We start from the raw sequence: 14,518 nt of genomic DNA on the forward strand, positions 1-14,518 counted from the left end.
TGCTTAAAATGAGCCAAAAAAAGTTTTGTATTTTATCTTTTCCCCCTCATGTACATTGTTGGGTGCACCGTTGCAGTAGGCCCTAATGAGGAGTCCATGATCTTCCATAGCAATTCCAGTTTCTCTTTGCAGACTCAGTCAGAAACATTCTTCATCTCCTTTAGTTGTTCTTTACGGTGTGACAAAAAGCATAAGAAATCATTAGGAGAGGACCAGAAGAAAGGAGTGAAGAAAAATGTGTTGATTTACACTCCAGAGTTCTAGATGACAGGGCAGAGAGAAACCTCCTAACAGAGATATCTAACCTGGCAAAACAACAAGCCTCTCTGTGCATTTGGGAAACACTTTGGGAAACGATTGCTACAGTACCCTGTAGACACATAATAGTCCTCAACTAAACCTAGGAATAAAACAGTGCAATTCAACCTCTCGGTTTTCATCTGCAGTCTACTTCTATGCCACATTCAGCCTAGTAAAAAACCAACGCCAGTAACAGCTGCTATATGATGACTGCAACCCTGACTCTTCGTGAAGAGCCATTTTAAATCTCTTCCTCTGGGAGTGGTCCCCAGCCCAGCTAGGTGGTCAGAGCCAACCCTCCTTGATGGCACACGGCATGGAGAAGGCGTAGGGTCCCCAGGCCCTGTATTCCGACCCCCGACCCATAGCAACAGCCCCCCTCAGCCCCAGCAGCGCCTTGCCGGGGTGACTCACGTGGATCCATGTGGGGTCCTCTGCAGCCGCCAGCTCTTCTGTGGACACAGCTTCTCTACAGAAGCTGCAGAGCCCCCGAGAGTCGTTCCCTCTGGGAACACGGATCTTCTCCAGGGCTCCTGCTGCTCCCCTCACACACTTGCCCTGGAGGTCCTCCCCCTGCTCCTCCTCCATGTCTGACAGTTCATGCAGCTCATGGCATGCGACAGGGCATTTTTCCTCTCCACAGAGGCTTGGTTAACCCCTTCCTCATGAGGACAGTAATGCCAGTTTTTCCATCAAAGGAATCCTGGTGTCTTTGCCCCGGCTGCTATTGCCTTAAGATCAGCAGAAAAAAAGCAGTACCTTTGTGTCTGTACCTGACGCATCCTGCTTCAGCTTCCCCTACCAGACAGGTCCGTATCAAAAATACCACTTACAAGTAATAAATTGACCTTCTAACAGCTTCCTCACTGTTACTTGTTCTTCACAATAATCTTTATTTTCCATCTCTCTGGAGTTGCAAGTATAAGACCACTCTTACAAAGTTATAATAATTTACCATATAATCCTCAGCTGCGTAAAGGTTATTGTCACAAAACATAGTTGGCTCAGACTTTCAACAGTGTTTAAAAAATGACTACTTATGTCTGCAAATTGAAATATAGCACCTAATTAGGAACCCTCTGATTAATCTTTATTCTTTGCCGTCTTGGATATTGCTTTGATAAATGAGGCTATTGAGTCTTATGAAGTCTTAATCACCAATATTCCAGATGGCAAAGAGCTGTACACAAAGTTTTTCTAAGAACGTGGAGCAACGGGAGAAATCTATATTATTTGTGGCTCTGAATCCATACACACACGTACTACAGGTCAGCTTAACGTTAGCTAAACACGACGGCAGCTCCACAAAGAAATTCAGCATACTGCTCACACAAACTTCTGCCCAGTGCAGGAGACAACACAACAAACACCCCTCAAAGCCATTACTAAATGCCTAGGATAACCAGACCAAAAGGGGACCAAAAGGGGACCTAGTATCACATTTAGGAGATGAGACTTCATAGCCTAACATCAGAGTAGTCTTCTACTGTCACCACGTGAAGTGTTAGAGCATAAGGAGATCTTTCTTAAGATACATACAAAGATGGCATTTTGAGCAGATCCTAAGGACTACATACCTAAACGAGGCCAACAAGCCATTGTGCCAAACGAAATAAACTTTTCCTTGTACGGGAGGAGTGAGCAGAATAGCAATGTGAACCAAGCAGCTATCCTCATAAGGATTCAGGCAAGCAACTTCACCGAGCCATCAACTGTATTTCACTTCTTTGAAAAGATGCAGTGTGTATTTGCAGCCAGCCCATGCTGCACAGCAGAATAGCTTGTAGTCAGCAAACCAGATGTCCCATCTCTGCACACACTTCACACTACAACACCCTACAGAGCAGGCCCAGCTGTTAGTGCATCAGCTAGCAACAAAGCTAACTGCGCTGCAGAGCAGCTTCTGATGCCTCCCCCCCCCCGCCCCCCCGAGTAGCAATGGGTTGAAGGCAGCACTCCAAGGAGAGTTAAACTACCCAAACTCAGGGCTGCAGTCCGTCGGGAAAGATTCATTTTTGCCAAGCTACAAATGTCAGCTTGCAACCATTTACACAGAAATGAGATAAAGCTGTTACCCTCTTCAGATGCAACCTCCTGCTTTCAGCAAGTCATGACATCTCTTTCATTTCCAGCAGGGACACACTCCTGTTTCTTGTGATACTGACTTCAACTTTTAAACAGACTCCTGAATCATTGTATCCTCCCTCTCCTGTCAGGTTAGCATCATCGCAGCTGGCTAGCACAGCAATCTACAAGAGCACTAACCTCTTTGCAGCCTGGTCTTCAGTGATGAGGAAAGACAGATATTAGACAACACAAAATATACTTATGAAGAATGAAGTGCACATCAAATTGTACATGCAAGTGTGTGGGTATCTGACTAAAGCATCTCTATTACCCTGCATGAGAGACTACTATTCACCAAGTCAGAAAATGCAATTTTGAGCAGCGTTAGCTGACTGCAGTACTTTACAGGACCATATTTGTACTAGCGTGATTCACAAAACCTTTTGGAGAAGAGTGATCTCAAGTACATTTCAAAATTGGGAAGTTATTACTAAATATCATTTGTGAAGATTTTTATTCATCGCAAGCAGTAGGACAAGAGGAATACTAACTAATTTTGGGACCACGTTTTTGAAAGCTGAGATGTTTTTTCTCAATACATCTATAATGTAAGCCTAACAACTCTTTTTACCTTATAGGTAAAAATAAAATAAAAGCAACCTTATCTGTAGCTATTTTTGCAAATTTTAGTGCAGGCTACTTCAGAGGACTACTCTCGTCACATCCTGAGTGTGTAGACTGCATCTTTTGGTGATGGGGATATACAAGGGTCAACCCGTACAGCTCAGTAGCTCCTTTTGCAGCAACCAGATGGAAAGTAGCAGCTGGGAAAATCTTTGACAAGCTATTCTTTTTAGCATTATCTACCCTGAAAAAAAAAAAAAATACAAATCCTATACTCTTGGTTTTATTTATCCAAGCAGAGCAGAATATAACCACCTCTGCCAAAGCATTTGGCACGTCCCATTTCTCTGCAGTCAGTGATTCTTTCACCAATTTGCAGTCTTACAAACTCATAAGTTCTTTCAGGCATTCGCAGTGCAGCTCACATAGACAAATATATTTATCACCTGGGGGTGAGGGTGTTGGGAAGGATAATTTTTTTTAGTATAGAAATAATTTTAGATTGGCTTCTCCTCCAGCCTAAGTTAACCTGAAAATGCAGCAACCCATTTCCATGGTTCCAGTCTGGCAATTAACAAACCATACAGAGTTCCTAAATGCAGATGTAAAACTCCTCAGGCTCACTCCAAAACTAGACATGGGTATGCTTTCCCTTTTATACCTTCTTACAATTTGTTACACACACAAGCTGAAAGAACCCATGCTAGAAATCTGAATCAAACATCATGCGCCACATAAATATTTAGGCTGCAAACTAAAAGTTAGTCTTTTTGGCTTTGTGGGAAACTTGACCAGCTCTGAATAGTCCCTCTTTCGGAGGTAAGACTACAGCAGAGATTTTTCCCTGCTCATTATTCCCAAGTTTCATGCACCTTTAGCTGATGGAGATAAAACAGCAACAAATATTACTGAAAATATTATCTGTAGCTGCAGTATACACAAACCCAATCCAACCGTAGAACTGGAAGCATTCCAAAGAGACCTGCAGCAGTTCTCTGCAACCCAGAGCTAAGATACCTCAGTTCCTACAACAAACCACACACACACACAAGACAGTACTGACATCTCACTGAACTATGTTTTTAAACCTTCAGATTACAAAATACCAAGGTACAGATGTTAACTAAAATTAAGGAAGTTTACTCACACAGGTTACTTTCCGGTAAATTTGAGCAGCATTCTGGCATTCTGAGTAAGGGTATTCTGAGGTAGCCATTTCCAACATGCACATTCCAAAAGCATAGACATCAACAGATTCATCATAGTGTTCCTCATACATTTCTGGGGCCATAAATTCTGGTGTACCTACACATAGATGAAAAGATTGTAAGTTATTCATAAAGTCTGAATGGCTTTAATCACAATCTTTTTGCTGTGCAATCACAGCTGTGCAAGGGTGCATGCAAGATTATTTCAAAACAGGGAAGCAACTAGAAGAAGCTCAAACATCCTCCAGGGAAGAAACCCAAAGTCAATACACCCACAGCTCGCTGGTAATATACAAGGGGAGGGGATACATATCAAAACTTCAAAAGAGAGTACTGAAATGAGATACAGAACAATGCCTGAATACACTGGAAGTTACAAAATGGTTTCCTTCTCTGGATGAAGGGAGGGACGCGGTTTGTAGTGGTGAAAAGGACAAGAAATAAGAAGCTTTGGTCTTGCTTTTGACAAGGCAAGTTTGCATTTTTTCCTCCAGGGAGATACACAGCAACTACCCAGCAGACAGACAGCACTTTGAAAGCAAGCGGTATCACAAATTCATCTACAAAGTCGTGCACAAAACATTAAACATGGTTCTGTCACTGGTTCAGTGGTACAAATCAGTGAGACTACTTGCAGAATAAGGTCCTACTCCACAGGGATTAGGGTGTCAAAAATCGGATATAACTGAATAAATATTAAGGGAAACGTTGTACTTACTGCTTCATAATGGGAAGGTGCAGCTTTGTGACAAGTGGCTAATTACAATGCCTGCAAAAGTTATCTTTTATACAGAAAAGCAAAAACGAACACACGATATGTCATCAACAACTGCAGAGTAACTCCTACACTTCACACAGACTGGCAAGTTCTGTTACAAGTGTTGCTCGGCCTTTGACAAAGAACCTCTGCACAGCAAAGTACTCGGGAAGGTGTGGTCTTATCATAAAATCACAGAATCCTTACGGTTGGAAAAGACCTCTGAGATCACTGAGATCATCTGGTCCAACCATCCCCCTACCACCACTATCACCCACTAAACCACATCCCTAAGTACTTATAGAGCAAAACAGAAAATTAACATTTAGGTAGTTTATCTCAAGAACTGTATCTCCTAAAATATTGTATGCTTGGGAGTCAAGACTGACCTTTCTTTTTGCATATAGAAAAGATGAAGGAAGAGAGATAAACAGTCATCTGCTGTGGGAGAGGACAACTGTCCAGCAGTGAGCAACGGGTTAACAACAGAAACATGAGGGATCCTGGACCATGTAACCTCGCCTTCAGTGTGGTAAAATCCATCCCAGCACCCACATCCCCCTCCCCAGAGCCCGCTGTCGGTATGGCAGGTTGCTAGCAGCATCTGATTTTCAGCTATGACATCTTTCCCATCAGCACAAGCACAACTGCAAGACTCTCAAAGAGTCTTTTCCAGAGCTGCTACATCACTTGAGAATGAACAAGACTCAGACACAGAAGTGAACCTCATGAATTATGGAGCATTTCAAGTAAGTTTCTTGCAAATCTGAAAAAAAGTGATAGCAATAGACTAAGTAGCAAATGATATTCTTGACACCATTCCAAAACACCATGAAAATGACATTTTCCACCCATCCCTTGGGGGTGGGAAGGAATATATACAAGTATTGCTAACAAAACAGACCACCTAAAATGCAAAGCTGCTCAGCAGCTGTTCAGCTCCTCTCTGCAGCACGAGTTGTGCCCTGGCTGGACTCCCTGAAGAGACACACCACAAGGTCAGGCGAGCATCAGTGGAGGCACAAACACAGAGAGGGAGAAATTGGACCTCGGCCATGCTGACTTCACTGTTAAAAATGATGTGGAATTGCAGCTACTAATATTCATTTAAAGCTACTACAGCTAGGGAGAGGGCTTGCTGTAGGCAAAGATAAGGTGAGCGGTGAGGACAGCAGGGTGCACGCAGCCCTGGAAAGCCAGTCTGGGACACGCAGCAGGAGGGAAAAGCCAGAGCCTAGGGCTGGTGTCCACAGGACACCCTTCCCACCCTGCCCCTGCAGAAAGCCCACCTTCACCTTTTCAGTCCTCCCACCTCCTTGCCTACACTTTCAAGTCTTAGCTTCCCACTTGGGGGGAAAAATGCATTTTTCTACTCTGCTGTGAAGGTGGGAGCTGGCCCAGCATCAGGAGCAGAACCAGTCATACCACCAGTGCTTCCAAGTCCCCCTAATTCTTTCCTCGGAGCAGCACTACTCATGAAAAAGGTGGGTTCCGTTATACTGCCAAAATGAATATAGACAGCTTGCCAGCAACCTGCAGCCCTTTTCATTATTCAATTTCTGTTAGACACGGCCATGGCTTGACAGCATTGTTGTAAAACTCATTTTGCAAAAATCTATACTGGTATTTCTGATATTATTGCTAGTCCACAGGTAACTGCTATACTGCAAAAAAGGAGAAAATTAGGGGAAGAAATGCTGATCCCCCCTCCCCCCAAAAAAAGCCATTAGAAGGTAAGAACTAGAGAAACTTAACAAATGTAAATCAACATGATTTCACTGAAATCAACAAGGTTAAGCAGACCCACAGTAGCCAAGCACACACCCAACATTTCAATCCCAATTTCACTTCAACAGTACTGGGCTCCCCATGTAGGAAGGGTGAAACTTTTGTATAAGTAGTTATAAAATATAACTGAAGAAAACTTGAGATGCTATAACAGTTATTTTAGAAACTACTGCTTTAAAGATAGCATGCTATTTTCTTTATAGTTATGGAATAGTGGTTGTCACTGGCAGTTTGCTAATTCTAATCATCTCAAGCCTAATTTCCATTTATATAGCGAGCTGAAATACAAATATATGCATGATAACTTCCCTCACTTTCAGCATCCTTTCTCAGGAATTTACATATTCCAAGAACTATCGCATACATATCTGAACAAGGAAGATTTGCTAAGAAAGCTTAGGGTAAAAAATAAAAAATGTTTGAGAATTCGGGAGAAGGATATCCCAGACATATTTCTCACACAGAAGGCATTTAATTTAACTTTTGCAAGGGAACGACATCCTTCAAACAATCATTCAGAAAATGTCTCCTTCCAGTTCAAGCAAAGCCAAGTTATAATGCTCCTTGCATGGGTACCATTTAAGTACATCAGCTATTGTATATCCTAGTGGAAATTTCTTTTAATTTTGTAGATACTGAGTTTTAATAAATTGCAGATGTTAAGTAGGACTCTGCCAGGACTACACTGAGGCACAGACAAGCTCTGCAGTTGCCTGCAGAAGCAACTTATTTTGCTGATGCCCCAGTAAACGGGGATAAGCTGTTCCAGCAGGACCAGCTCTCTTGTGACCTCCCTGCAGAGGAGAGAAGCCTGGCTCTGCAGGGCACTACCCACAGACCAGGCTGCCTCTCCCTTCAGCAAAAGTAACTGTTATCCCAGCACTGCTGGCAGCAGAAGTCTTCCCAAGGGCTTCCCAGAGCCTTTCACAGTGCCACCTGGTTTGTGAAGAGCAGGCCATCATCTGCCTTTCCTCCTCCGCCCCTTTTCTCCTCTCTCCCCGACAGGCACTGAGCCTGTTCTCAGGGGGATGGTACACACAACCTGTTGGGAACTGTTGCTGCTTCTTTTGGAGGAGAGAGGAGAAGGATTTGTGGATGGAAAGTAATATTTCGATTAAAAATTTAACATTGTGATACAGAAGGAAGATAAGATCAGGGTACCGTTTCCAAGATAGGCCCTACAGATTGAGATTTTTATGATGGCATAAAGGGAACAGCCGCTAAAACCACTTAAGTCTCTGCTACCAGCCTACAAGTGAAAAAAACACTAACATGAAGTGTCAAAGACAGACAACTTAAAAAGACAATCACTATACCAACAGAAGGAAGCCAAAGAGAATAGAATGATTACCTATTACACTTTTGGCAAATGAAGCTCTCTTGAGGGTTGCCAGTCCTAAGTCTCCTATTTTCACAGATCCAGTTGGTCCAGTAATAAAAATATTGTCACATTTCAAGTCTCTGTGAATTATTGGTGGAGTTCTTGTGTGCAAGAAAAGAAGACCCTTCAGGATTTGCCGGCACCAGCTACGCAGAACTTTTGGTTTCATCACTTTAAATCTCTTCAGATACCTGCAGTACAAACACACAGAAGTGGTTATAAAGAAAATGAAGTGTTATTATAGATTCTAGGGGCTTTAACAACTGAAATTCATTTTGGATAAAAGCCTCTTATTAGATGCCATAATAGCAACTCAGAAATATCTCCAAATTGAAAGAAAGATCTTTTTAGAAAAGGAATTTAGAACATTCATTTTTAGGGAAGAAGATAATAAGCATTTGTGGTGCAAATACAATCAAATATTTGCAGGACTAATAGAAAAGCAATTCACTTCATGCAGAGAACAGTTTTAGAAAATATGTTTCACATATTCAGAACAGAATAATACTGAAGTTTAATTTTAACCACAAGACTTTGACCTCTGTATCACGCACCTGCATTTTTTCTATGCCCCTAAAACACTGATGAGGAGGGTACATTTTGGAAAAATGTCCAATCGGCTAATGCACCAGCAGAGTAGCACACTGGATATATGCAGTGATGAGCATTGCTCCCATTGGGGCTGAAAATCTGTTCCCGAATTCATGCCAAGTGCTTTGTATCAACCTTAACCAGATTGTCAGTATCAAAAGCTATTAAATAATATTGTTTAGCAGATAACCTAGAGCACCTCTTGCTTCAAAAAGAGATTCTACCATTCAAGTGCTATTCTGTCTGAATTTTGTAACAAAACATGCAAATACAAGCACAAAAGCGACCACAAAAATCACACCCTGACAAATCGAAACTTCACATGCAGATGAAACAAACCAGAGAACTGCTTCCAGTTACATAACTGAAACAGAAGAACGGGGAAAGGCAGATGGAGGCCGAAATTCTTCCTGTCAAGTCAATGCAGTTCAAACATAGGGACACACGACAGACACCAGAGAACAGCTCCATTTTTTCCTTTTATCTTGAGATACTTTTTTTCAGAATGTGAAAGTAGGATTTTTCTAAAAATTTCCATAGCTATTCTTAGACTGCTCACCAGGAGCACAGTACTTACGTCTTTAGTGTTCCAGAGGTCATCAGTTCGGTAACCAGTACGATGCATCTTTTTCCTTTTAAACAGGATTCCCAGAAGTCATAAAATCTTACAATGTTTGGGTGCTGTAGACCTTTCAACATTTCTGCTTCCTCTTTAAATCTCTGTCTCTCTACTTTTGTTAATTTTCTGTCCTATAACCCAAAATAAGACGTTATTAGTATTAAATGGACAAAAAATAAAGCCACTGTGCTGATACAATATTCAGAATTCTAGATTTGTTTTATGCCTGTATCAAGTACACTTATAAAATCTTTTACGTAACAGATGAGCCATGTGTATGAACTAGGGCACTCGCCTTAAATCCAGCGTCAAGAAGACAAAGACTTGCCTCGGAACAAAGAGATGTCTGTGCTATGCCACATGACAGCATTAATATTTCAGGCAACACAAACATACCAGCGTCTTGATGTATCAACATATGACTATTTACTTCTTGCTTTCGTAAGGATCATTATCTGTCAGATTAATAAAAACATTTTCATTTCCAGGTGTGCAACACAGCCATAGCAAAGCCTCTGATTCCTTTTACAGCTGTGAATACTCAGCACAGTAAATGACTGCACCTGGGAATTTATGGCAGGGACTACCAGGTGAGGTCCCCTGAGTAACCACGCTGGGCAGTCCGGATCTTTCCATTTCTCTAGGGACAAATTAAGACAATACCACCTCAAGAACAAACACATCTCTCTATTCACTTGCAGTTGTGCTTAATTTTACAGACTTTTCTTGAAAATTGGCAAAAATTAATTCAAAACTGCTCTTCAGCTCTTTCTTTAGGCTACAGGGCAATATTTATTATTTTAGATTAGAAACGTGAGTAATGTTACATTCTACTACTGCAATATTCCTAAAGAAATTTGGGAGCATTTAGTCCAGGCTGTAAAGTAAGAGTTTAAAATGCATGTAAAGCCCGAGAAAGGCTTTTTTTTTTTTTTAAACTCCCCAAGAGCTCCTACTGCCAGAAATGAACATATGCAATTCAGAGCCATAAATCAACCAAGTCCTCCCAAATGGCTTTTTTGTGCTTCCACATCAGCTGCCACCTCCTGCAGGCTCACAGACAGGTGGGCTCCAGCCGGGAGCCCCCCAGCCCACGAGGCAGAGCCCACGTCCTGGCTGCAGGGGGACGCACACAGGGTCTAACTGCCTGGGTCAAACTAACACCATTTAAACCTTACAGCAGGAAGCTCAGCTTCATGCTCTGGCCTCTTTAGAGGCGTATCACTGAAGACCACATAGCCACGGTCTAGCTCATCTCCCACGGCCAGCCGGTGGGGCTGGGAGCGCTCCAGCCCGCTGCCCTAGAAATGAAGCGTGTTCATTCCCTAAAAGGCACAATTGTGTAACTGTTCTTACTTACAGGAAGGCAGGCTCGTGAATCACTAAAATTAATTAGTTCACATATTAACCTCGGACATTCTCCTTTTCTCAGTTAACTCAGGTATGTTCACAACATGAATTCAACTGGCAGCCGGCTTACTTGTAACCGAGATCCGGAGCAGCAAGGTCACTGCGTTTTGATACGGTCTGCCCTCGCCTGTGGTTGCAACGAACTGGGCACAGCAAGGAGAACTTCGGGGGCTGCAAACACGCCAGCTTTGTACAGAGCTTTCACAAGAATAAAACCCGTGTTGAAATGGTGACATTTTAGCTCTTCTTGGAAGACAGAAAGCCTGCTTCTCCAGCAGCACGGGGGAGGAGAACCTCTTCCCAGCAGTAGCGCTCTCTGGGCTGGCACAGGGGTGGCCATGGGGACCTGCGCCCCCATCCCAAGGGGTGGCTGGGAGCACCCCGTGCCCTGGCAGAGCTGCTGGAGCAGGCGGGCAGCCACACACCAGGCTCCTACTGCCAGGAGCAAGGCGGTATTGCTGCTGCTGCTCTGGACTTACTGCGTTTTCTGTAAGTTAAAAAAAAAAAAAAAAAGGCAGGCTGTCTAATGAGCCAGCACAAGAGAGCCTGAGAATTGCTTTCAAATCCATCACTACTTCCCCTACTGCTGAGTTTCCTCTTAATTTAAACCCTGTAGAATAAATCAGACACACTGCTATTAAGGAGGAAAAGGAGCAAGTCCTTGCGTGAGGCAGGAAGAGCATAGTGTGGGCTAGCAGAGAAAGGAAAAGAAGGCAATGCAGATCCAGCAATTTCTGAAAAACCTCCTAATTAAAAAAAGTAATACTGAACCCCTTGACTCTCATTTCCAGATTTCTGAGCATTGTGAGAAATTTTCCACTGCTACTTTACGGGTAACATTTAAAAGACCATTCAGACATAGCAGACTATCGTGTTCCATATATTCTACGTATTATGAGCATTTGGATTGACAACTGACTTCAAAGTATTAAGACGGCAAGCTGAGCAACAGCAACGATGATTTTGGAAGACAAATACATATTTCATATATAACTACAGGGAAGAATCTGGATTTTTTCCCCCCAATCAAAACAATAGCTGAGCTATCATTTCCCAGGAGACAGCCCGGGCCCATTACTAACATGAAGCAGCAGAGGATGAGGCTTTGGACAAAGCTGCTGCCCTGGCAGACTGAGCTCACACCCACCGGAGGGGTCTCCGGCTCAGAGGGTACAAACCAAGCTTTTTAAATTCCACAAGGCTGAACCTGACACGAGTCATCTGCCAAAACGTAAACTGTTTCTGAAAGGACTTAACAGTTGAACTGTTTTCTACTCTGGAGCAGCAAAACCACCTCTGTTTAACTGTGTGACTCACTCGGCATTTATTCCGAACCCAAAAAACCTTCACTGGGGTCACAGACACTTACTCCCTATCATACAATCCCCCCAAGGTGGAAAGTTTCTGTGCTGGACACAAGGATATAAGTCTGAAACAACCTTAGGATATCAAATTTTAAGATGAGGAACAGGATTCTTGGGAATGGCCATGCCAAAGAAAGCTGACCCACTTAGCTTGATCTAAGGCATCACTTTGCATAATCCAAATTCAAATGAAATTTATGAAAATTTGGGGGAGTAAAGTGAGTTTCCAGATTCACCCACTGAGTCACCAACCATCGCGCTGTCTGCATGGGAGACGTTTGCGACACCATCCAGCTGCACGGGGAGGCTCCCAGGGCTGCTGCTACACACAGCGTTGCTCCAGAGCTGAACAAGTGCAACCACAGCATCGCACCGAGCTGCCGAACGGGCCCATGGTTGGTCTGCCTCACTGCTTTAATGGCACCACTTCTACTCTGAGCTTCCTCAAGGTACAAGACTTGAAAAGAAGCTGGAAAATATTTGCAGGGTGATCAGAGAAATACCAGTATCAACCTGCAGATATCTCCATGTTTCGTCTCCTTTTAAGGCACCCATGGTGCTCGGCTCTTTCCCTCCTCACAGGGATGCAGTCTTGGCCCGGGGGGCTGCATTGTACTTCCATTTACAATAACTGAAAGCTTCTTAAGTCTTCTACATAGCACCTAGGCTTCCAAAATAAACTTCAACCTTCAAAAGCTCATAGCAATCACACCGAGCTGGTTCAACTTTTCCAGACTAGCTGAATTTAAACAGAACCAAGAAGTGAGACAGCTGCTCAGCATGTCTTACTGCTAAGAAGGAATCTGTAAATTTACCTTGTTCTTCCATTTTAATAATCTGTGAGGAATAGTCAGCTTAAAAGGATTCAGTAAATAATTTGTCTGCAGCACAGTCGGAACAAAAGCCACAGCGAGACCAGATACAACAAGCAGCAGCTTTCTCACACCGTCAACGTATTAATTTTGCACATACATGCACAATGCAAACTCAGATTCAGCCTGTTATTTACTGCAGTGACATAACTAGAATAACGCCTAGCAGCACGGAAAGTACTAAGCTATACAAATCACAAGAGGAAATTCACTCTTTTAAGCAGATAAGAGATTGCATCCACTGCCACACAGGCTACAGAGCAGAACAGGTTGAAGCCTCATTCCCAAGTGCAGCCACACCGACCCGTGGTCAGCTACCTTACCCAGCGTTCAGAATTTCCCATTTTATTATCACAGCTACTCTGGCCTCCTGCGGTTACATATTTACCGAGTGCTTCTGCAGGAATAAGCCACAACAGCGTGCATTAATGGTGCATCGCAGGCACAATATCAGCAGGGGTACAGGCACTGCCCAGTCACACATGCAGCCTGGGTGATTTATGACTCCATAATTTAACCTTTCATGTAAATAAATGAGCATTAATTGGTTTAGGGTTGCTCAATGTATACTTCACTATGAAAGGCAGTCTGTAACAGACAGATAGTAAGTGGTAAGAAGAGGTACAAATTGTGAAAGCTACCTTCTCTTCGTTAATTCTCTTTGCCTTCTAACTCTCCCTGCTGCAAACCAGATGATACCTATGTGATCCATTTTAAGCATCAAAACGCTGAAAGCTATTCACTTCTTTTTGGAAGGAAAAATAATTCCCCATTAGTACTTCATATAATCGCTGTTGGTAAATTACATACTGATTCATAGAGACTTGAGTAAAATGATGTTTTTTAGCAGGAAGACACATTAAACTGAATTTCCTACTTGTAAATCATAATTCTGCTAACCAAACACCATTCTATCACACACGCTCTCTGCTTCTCCCCGCTCTTCCCAGGCAGAGCTACCAAAGCTCTCCCTTCGTTAACATAAAATTTATCCCTTCATTAAGTTCCTTGGCGGGGAACAATAGCAAAGATTGGAATTAGTAAGTAAATGTGTTAATAAAATCAAAGGGAAGGCTTACGAATTAAATTTCTGGAATGACACCCAAATTAACAGCAGGAACATGTTCTGTTAGTCATCCCCAAGCATCATTTCCTCCAGGTTGTAACATATGGGCTCTGACTAAGTCTTGGTAAGTTACACAAGCATGAGACTGGCTTTCACCTGAGTTATAGAAGATTTCTAAGAAAGATTAACCACTGAGGACAAGTTCCTTCCCTACTTAGTTGTGAGGGGCTAATAGATTTGGGAATAAACTACATTACCACCCTGTAAAGGAGACAAAAATGGAAAAAAAATAAAAATAAGATCACAAGATTTTTTTATTTTTTTTTTACATAGAAATACCTAAAAATGCTTGAAGTTGCAGAGTTATACTTACAGATAGTTATTTGATTTTGCGTAAAAGGACAAAGTCCTCAATTCAGAACCTATTTTGGTCAGTCAGTGAAGACAGAGGCAAGCAGAAGCACTAGGCCA

At 42.6% G+C, this 14,518-nt stretch overlaps 1 protein-coding gene across 13 annotated transcripts in view; it reads right to left on the reverse strand.

Moving 5' to 3' along the window:
• WNK2 (WNK lysine deficient protein kinase 2) overlaps positions 1-14,518 on the reverse strand; it is a 179,158-nt gene that overhangs the window by 60,339 nt on the left and 104,301 nt on the right. For all 13 annotated transcript variants that reach the window (XM_080606492.1, XM_080606495.1, XM_080606484.1 and 10 more), the window contains 3 exons: positions 9,294-9,466; positions 8,096-8,316; positions 4,139-4,296 (listed from right to left, as the gene is read on the reverse strand). In XM_080606492.1, coding sequence (XP_080462618.1) covers positions 4,139-4,296; positions 8,096-8,316; positions 9,294-9,466 — 552 coding nt within the window. The remainder of the gene's footprint in view (positions 1-4,138; positions 4,297-8,095; positions 8,317-9,293; positions 9,467-14,518) is intronic.

This window comes from Anser brachyrhynchus, assembly GCF_964034855.1.
Source record: "Anser brachyrhynchus genome assembly, chromosome: 10".
NCBI lineage: Eukaryota > Metazoa > Chordata > Aves > Anseriformes > Anatidae > Anser > Anser brachyrhynchus.